Source organism: Hyperoodon ampullatus (assembly GCF_949752795.1).
Source record: "Hyperoodon ampullatus genome assembly, chromosome: 14".
Taxonomy (NCBI): domain Eukaryota; kingdom Metazoa; phylum Chordata; class Mammalia; order Artiodactyla; family Ziphiidae; genus Hyperoodon; species Hyperoodon ampullatus.
The window spans coordinates 66612441-66620408 of record NC_136927.1 but is presented as its reverse complement, the minus strand read 5'-3'; the positions used below and the strand labels follow the sequence as shown (position 1 = coordinate 66620408).

General features: G+C 46.2%; 1 protein-coding gene across 1 annotated transcript; it reads left to right on the top strand.

Annotated features, from left to right (window-relative positions):
- Window positions 1-1980: 1980 nt before the first annotated feature.
- Window positions 1981-3067, top strand: LOC307063116 (serine-threonine kinase receptor-associated protein-like; the record flags this gene model as incomplete). The annotated part of the gene is given in 2 exon segments (XM_079719095.1): window positions 1981-2511; window positions 2513-3067. Coding segments are annotated over 2 exon segments (1086 nt in total).
- Between the last annotated feature and the right edge of the window lie 4901 nt (window positions 3068-7968).

Below are 7968 nucleotides of genomic sequence, written 5' to 3'. Positions count from 1 at the left end.
CAGATGGCCTTGGCCCTGTTCCACGGCTCCCCTCCCGGAAATGTTAAAGCTTAGGTTTCCTCATCTGCAAAACCAGGCTGGACACAGCAGTCTCTGAATGCTCAGCCACGGTCCAGTTCTATGAACTCACAGGCGCCACAGTGGGGGGAGGAGGGATCACTTAAGAGGCTGTTTATCATCTTGTTGTACCCCCTTGAGCTCTTGGAGCAAAACATTCCCAAGAAGCAGGGTGATTCATTCACGGCACCATTTGCCAGGTCCAGAGAAAAGGCGGACCATGAAATACATGCTGCAACTTTTAAAGAGGAGACAAAGAAATTTCAAGATGAAGTTTCTCTTTAGTGGACAGAAACCAAGCTGGGACATATATATTTTTCCTCCCAGAGATTCAAGTTTTTGGGGGAAGAAACTATCATGGTTTGAGCCAAATTCTCCCAAAATGCAAGGTGGTAAACTTAACGAACACCAGGGACAACATTGCTTCATAAACAGCGCGATGGACTGAACCTGACAACAGCCGCTCTTAGGGTTGACTGATTGGTTGTGGGTTAAAACCAAATCAGAGTGGCTGTTTTTGTTGTTCTTGGTGCTAATCCATTCCAGAACTCTGACTGTCAAGGGGAAGATGAGAAACTCATGCTTGCTGCTCTTAAATTAAGCAGAGGGGAGCTTGCTGCATGTGTTGGAGAGTTTGGACATCTTGCAACCCAAGAAGACATGGAGGGAGGTAACAGGTGAGTCTGGTAAGGGGACCTAGGAGGGAGCAGGGTTTAACTGCAGGGAGACTGAATGGTGAGCTTCCACCCCTCACAGAAAACCACGGGAACTACTCCAGCAGTGCAAAGACAGACGGAGAACTCGATCTCTCATTTTGAAGTCGCAGGATCTCTACGCCCCGAGTGTGGGTCTCTTACAATATGAATGTTATACTCAACTCTTTAAAAATTGTACTTTTCGCTCCCAAGCCCCCGCTGGGCAGAAGTGGGAGTGAACTTGACCACTTTGCCCAAGCGAGGATGCGTGATGCACTAAGAAAGTTCCAGAAATTTGGGTTCTCGTTTGATTCTGATGCCAAAGAGCTAAGTGGCCTCTCTGGGACTCAGTTTCCCCATCTGTAAAATCACGGGGCAGAGAATGGGTAGAGGAGACCCCAGAGGCATGGGCTTTGGGGTCATACTACCTGGGTTCTAACCTCATTTTTCTAGCTGTGTGTTCTGAGGCAAGTTACTTAAACCTCCTGAGCCTCAATTTTCTCATCTGTAAAGCAGAGACAATAACATCTACCTGTGGGAATTGCTGACAAGTTAAATAACATGTGTACAAAGCACATAGCTTAGTGCTAGGCCCACAGGAAAATTTTTTATTAAGGTGTGATTTACACAGAGTGAAATGCTCAGATCTTAAGCATTCAATTTTGATGATTGCATATCAAGATACAGGACATTTCAATCAGCCCAGAAAGTTTTCTCATGCCCCTTCCTAGGCAATCCCTCTCCCAGAAACAACCACTGATCTGATCTCTATCACCACAGGTTAGTTTTGCCTGTTTTAGAATTCCATATGAATAGAACCAGACAGTATATATTGTATTTGTGTGTTTGTGGGTATGTCTGGCTTCGTTCCCTCAACATAACAGTTTTGAGATTCATTCATATTATCGTGTGTATGAGTAGGATGCGTCCTTTATGGTGTGCAGTATTTCACCATATAAACGCACTACAGCTCATCCACTCTGCTGTTGATGGGCATCTGGGCTATGTCCAGTTTTTGCCTATTGTGAGGAAAGCTGCTATGAACCTTCTAGCTAGAATTTAGTCAAGACTTTCAAGGAGAAATATTTTCTTTTCTCTTGGGTAAATACCTAGGAGTGGAATGCTGGGTCATAGGGTAGATATATATTGTACTTTTTAAAGAAACTCCCGAGAAAAAAGACCAGAAGACCCTCGGCTCCCCCACCGGGTCGCACGGCTCGCAGCCGCCATGGCAATGAGGCAGACGCCGCTCACCTGCTCGGGCCACACGCGGCCCGTGGTGGATCTGGCCTTCAGTGGCATCACGCCTTACGGCTATTTCCTGATCAGCGCTTGCAAAGATGGTAAACCTATGCTACGCCAGGGAGATACAGGAGACTGGATTGGAACATTTTTGGGTCATAAGGGTGCTGTTTGGGGTGCAACATTAAATAACGACGCCACCAAAGCAGCTACAGCAGCTGCAGATTTCACAGCCAAAGTGTGGGATGCTGTCTCAGGAGATGAATTGATGACCCTGGCTCATAAACACATTGTCAAGAGTGTGGATTTTACGCAGGATAGTAATTACTTGTTAACCGGGGGACAGGATAAACTGTTACGCATATATGACATGAACAAACCTGAAGCAGAACCTAAGGAAATCAGTGGTCATACCTCTGGTATTAAAAAGGCTCTGTGGTGCAGTGAGGATAAACAGATCCTTTCAGCTGATGATAAAACTGTTCGCCTTTGGGATCATGCTACTATGACAGAAGTTGAAATCTCTAAATTTTAGTATGTCTGTTAGCAGTATGGAATATATTCCTGAGGGAGAGATATTGGTAATAACTTATGGACGATCTATTGCTTTTCACAGTGCAGTAAGTTTGGACCCAATTAAGTCTTTTGAAGCTCCTGCAACCATCAATTCTGCATCTCTTCATCCTGAGAAAGAATTTCTTGTTGCAGGGGGTGAAGATTTTAAACTTTCTAAGTATGATTATAATAGTGGAGAAGAATTAGAATCCTACAAAGGACACTTTGGTCCCATTCACTGTGTGAGGTTTAGTCCTGATGGAGAACTCTATGCTAGTGGTTCTGAAGATGGAACGTTGAGACTATGGCAGACTGTGGTAGGAAAAACGTACGGCCTTTGGAAGTGTGTGCTTCCTGAAGAAGATAGTGGTGAGCTGGCAAAGCCGAAGATCAGTTTTCCAGAGACAGGGGAAGAGGAGCTAGAAGAAATTGCTTCAGAGAATTCAGATTCCATCTATAGTTCAACTCCTGAAGTTAAGGCCCGAGCATCAGGCAGATGTACACAACTTATGGACTAAAACAAACAGAGAAAAGCATCAGCCTCCAGAGTTACTCTCTGCGTAAGGCAAACATGAGCAGTAAATAATGAGGAATATGAATTAGCTCCAGTGCTGGAACTAACCAACTTGGTGATACCTGTAAGTGAAAACGAAAGAGTATCAGCTGAAGGCAGATGGAGTTATGCTCTTGTAGTACGATAGTCTGTTGTCTTTTTAATGAATATGTGCAAACCAACATCCAATTTCTCTTATTACAGGTAGATTTTTTGTAGCTGTTTATGTTATTATGAAGAGGGAAAATATATTGGCCTATTTTTCTGACTTTTCCCTTAAAGCAGAAAGCCATTTTTTTTGCTTTAGTTATAAAGAAGAGGGGGAATACATGATAAAGTAACTGGTTTGATTTCTCTCTCATTGTACACTGCTTCTGAACATCTAATTGTTTTTAGTTGTCTAAATAAAATGCCTCTAAAACAAAACAAAACAAAAAAACAACAAACAAAAAAAGAAACTCCCAAATGGTCTTCTAAAGTGGTGGTACCATTTTACACTTCCACCAGCGATGTATGAGCATTCCAGTCACTCCATACCCTGCCCAACATTTGGTGTGGTCAGTCTTTTCAATTTTAGTCATTCTGGTATCACACTGTGGTATTAATTTGCATTGCCCCATGACTAATGAACTCCTGTAATGTGCTTACTTCGTTTTTAAAGGTAGTTCCTCTCCCCTTCGTTGCCATGGAGCTTTCAACCTCCATGATTTGAAGGACTGTTGAACATATAAGGAAGGGAAAAACTGATGACAAAATCTACTAGAAATGTAAAGAGCTCTACAAAATCAAACGTGAGCTCAGCCCTGGAACCCTCCCATTGACTTGGGTTTCCCAGGACTGGGGAGCTAAGGACTCATTTTGTCTTCCAATGAACGAGTTGGGGGGCAAGATCATGGCTGACTTGAGGTCAGAATGTTTTAATGATAAACTTGTCCCTGATTGAATAATCATTTTCACTGCTGTCATTTACATAAACTGCCTGCTATGCTCCAGGTACCTTATATATACACAGTATATATATTTTTACAATAGCCCTGCAAGGTTGTTGCATGATCTCTATTTGGTGGACTCTGAACATCAAAGATGTGAATTTTTTTGCCTAACACCACACAGCTACACCTCCTTGAGATCCAGATTCAAAATGAGACTGTATGGATCCAAAATTTCCTTCAAGTTGCCTTTTATTCAGCTATAAAAAGGAATGAAGTGCTGATACATGCTACAACATGAACCTCAGAAGCATCATGCTAAGTGAAGGAAGTCAGACGTAAAAGGTCATGTACTGTGTGATTCCAGTTATACCAAATATCCAGAACAGGTAAATCTCCTTAGAGACAAGTAGTGCATTGCTGGTTGCCTGGGGCTGTGGGGAGAGGGGAAGGAGGAGAAACCGCTCAATGGGCATTTGGGGTTTTATCCTGGGGTGACAAAAATGGTTTGGAACGAGATGCAGATGGTGGTTGCACAACGCTAATAAATGTTTTAAATGCCAGTGAATTGTATACTTTAACATGGTTAATTTTATTTTATTTATTTATTTATTTATTTATTTATTTTTGCGGTAGGCGGGCCTCTCACTGTTGTGGCCTCTCCCCTTGCGGAGCACAGGCTCCGGAGCACAGGCTCAGTGGCCATGGCTCACGGGCCCAGCCGCTCCGCGGCATGTGGGATCTTCCCAGACCGGGGCACGAACCCGTGTCCCCTGCATCGGCAGGCGGACTCTCAACCACTGCGCCACCAGGGAAGCCCGGTTAATTTTATTTATGTGAATTTCACCTCAATAAGATTAAAAAAAGCAAACAGTTCACCCTGCAGTCTCTTCCTCATTAATGAGCATAATTTTACCATTAATGATTTAGTCCTCTGGTTAGTAAAGCCCCCAGCACCTGGGCCCAAGTTCTTCTTTCCCAGAGAACCCCCTCCCCGCTTGAGAATTCCAGCGAGGAAAGAGCAGCATGACCCAGAGTGGGCCGTGGAGTCAGCCTGCCTGAGTTCAATTCCAGGCACCTCCATGTCCTCACCTTAAAATGTGGGTGCTAATGCTACAACCTCGTGGAGTTGTTGTGAGGATGTACCGACATCAGACATGTAAAGTGTCTGGGCACACGTAATGTTTATTCTCTACTAAGCTGTATTGTCAGGGCTGGCCAGCTTCTCCTACTATCACCTGTGCTGCAAATAGTTAATGAGCACCTGCTATGTGCCAGGCAATTTTCTAGCCTCGGGGATTCATCTATAAGCAAGAACAGCAGTAAAATTCCTTTCTTCTTGGAGCTAACATTCCAATCGAGGTATAAGATAATAAATAAAGTAAAATACATATGTTAAATGGTGGTAAATACTAAGGAGAAAACATAAAGGGTGAGGGATAAGAAGTTTGGGGTGAAAGTTTAGAATTTTATTTATTTTTTTAAAGATTTATTTATTTGGCCGTTCCGGGTCTTAGTTGCGGCATGTGGGATGTTTTTAGTTGTTGCATGCGAACTCTTAGTTGCCACATGTGGGATCTAGTCCCCTGACCAGGGATCGAACCCGGGCCCCCTGCACTGGGAGCGGACCACCAGACCACCAGGGAAGTCCCAAAAGGTTAGAATGTCAAATTAGGTGGCCAGAGGTTTCCCTGAGTGATGTCCTGAGGGTGATGAGGTGTTTTCATTTCCTCTTGCTGCTGTAGCGAATTACCGCAAACTTAGAGGCTTAAAACAACACAAATGTAGTATTTCACGTTTCTTGAGGTCAGGAGTCCAAAATGGGTCTCACTGGGCTGAAATCAAGGTCCTGGCGGAGCTGCGTTCTTCTGGAGGCTCCAGGGGAGAGCTCATGCCTTGCCTTTGCGCTTCTAGAGGCTGCCCACATTCCTCGGCTCATGGACCCACATCATTCCAACCTCTGCGGCCCTTATCACATCTCCTTCTCTTTGACTTTCCTCCCTCCCCCTTTTCCTTATTAAGACCCTTGTGATTATGCTGGGCCCACCTGGACAATCCAAAATAATCTCCCCATCTCAAAATCCTTAATCACACCTGCAAAGTCCCTTTTGCCATGTAAGGTGACACAGTCACAGGTCCTGGGGATTAGGATGCGGACATCTTTGAGGAAGCCATTATTCTGTCCACCACATGAGGCACAGTATCCAAAGGACAGCAAGTTCAAAGGCCCTGAGGCAGGGCTTGCCAGACTTGCCTGAGGAAGATGGAGATCAATGAGGATGCAGTAGAGTGGGCAAGGGGCGGAGTGGTCTCTCACGAGATCAGACAGGTGAAGAAGGTAGAATGGCTCTTACAGGCCCTTATGGGTCCCATGAAGACTTTGACCTTTACCTGAGTGAGATGGGATCAGGTGAGGGATGTGATCTTATGGGTTTTAAGGATGCCCCTGGCTGCTGTGTCTAGAACAGACTAACCATGAGCAGGCTGCTGCAATATCCATGAGATGATGGTGGCTGGACTGTGGTAGTAGAGAGAAGTGGTAAGATGGGTCTCATTCTGGATTTTGAAGGTCAAGTTGCAAGGAACCACTTAAGGATCAAAAGTGGAGTGTCACAGAAAGAGGGGAGTCAAGGATGACTCCAAGGCTTTTGGCCTGAACGACTGAAAGGATTAAGATGCCCTTTAAGAAGGGGAAGACCTGGGGCGTCCCTGGTGGCGCAGTGGTTGAGAATCTGCCTGCCAATGCAGAGGACATGAGTTCAATCCCTGGTCTGGGAAGATCCCACATGCCGCGGAGCAACTAAGCCCATGCACCACAACTACTGAGCCTGCACCCTAGAGCCCACGTGCCACAACTACTGAAGCCCGCGCGCCTAGAGCCCGTGCTCCGCAACAAGAGGAGTCACCGCAGTGAGAAGCCCGCACACCGCAACGAAGAGTAGCCGCAACTAGAGAAAAGCTCACGTGCAGCCACGAAGACCCAATGCAGCCAAAAATAAATAAATAAAATAAATTTTTTTAAAAAGAAGGGGAAGACCACAAAAATCAGACTTGGGGCTGCTGGTGTCAGGACTTTACTTTGAGATGCCTGTTGGGTATCCAAATGGAGATACCGAGTAGGAAGTCATCTATATGAGTCCGGAGTTTAGGAGAGGTGTCTGGTGGGATTTCTTTGGGAGACATAGGCATGTTGGTGGTATTTAAAGCCATGGGCCTGGATGAGATCTCCCAGGGAATGCGAGCAGAGAGGTCAAGGACTGATACCTGGGCCCCCTTTGATGAGGAGGAACCAGTGATGTAGGAGGAAAACCAGGCGAGGGTGGGGTCCTGGAAGCCAGGAGCGCCAAATGCTGCAAACTCTGTCCAAGCAAGTGTGGAGTGAGGGGTTGGTAGAGCAGAGGGTGACCACCTTTACTTTCCTAGGGCTGTTCTCTGGCAAACAGCCTCTACAGGAGACAATTTAAGGGAGTGAGACCTACCGAGGCGGCCCTGCTCCTGTGATTCCAGAGCTGTCTCCCCTCCCGTTAGCTGGACGGGTCTGCTCTAGAGGTCTGGCCCCTACTCTCCCAGCATAATTCCCCTCCGGTCTCAACTCCAGCTGGGCCCTTAAGACTCAGCTCAGTTACTCTACTCTGCCAGGAGGCTGTGTTGCCTGCCTCAAGGCCAAGCTGGGGGCCCCCACCCAGCTCCCACAGCACCCACTGCTCCCTCGCTGGACAGCCCTCCACACCCAGGCTGTGTACACGTCTCAGTCTCCCACTGGGCCAGGCTCACTTTGGGCTTCTGGGAGCCCTCCTTATTTCTGCATCCCCTGCCCTAGCGTGGCATAAGGCATCTAAGAGACTCTGAGTAAATGTCTGTGAACAGAAACACTCAGCAGAAGCCCCTTCTGCTAGGATCTGGCTGTGCCTGGCCCTTTGTTGTACAGGCACTCCAG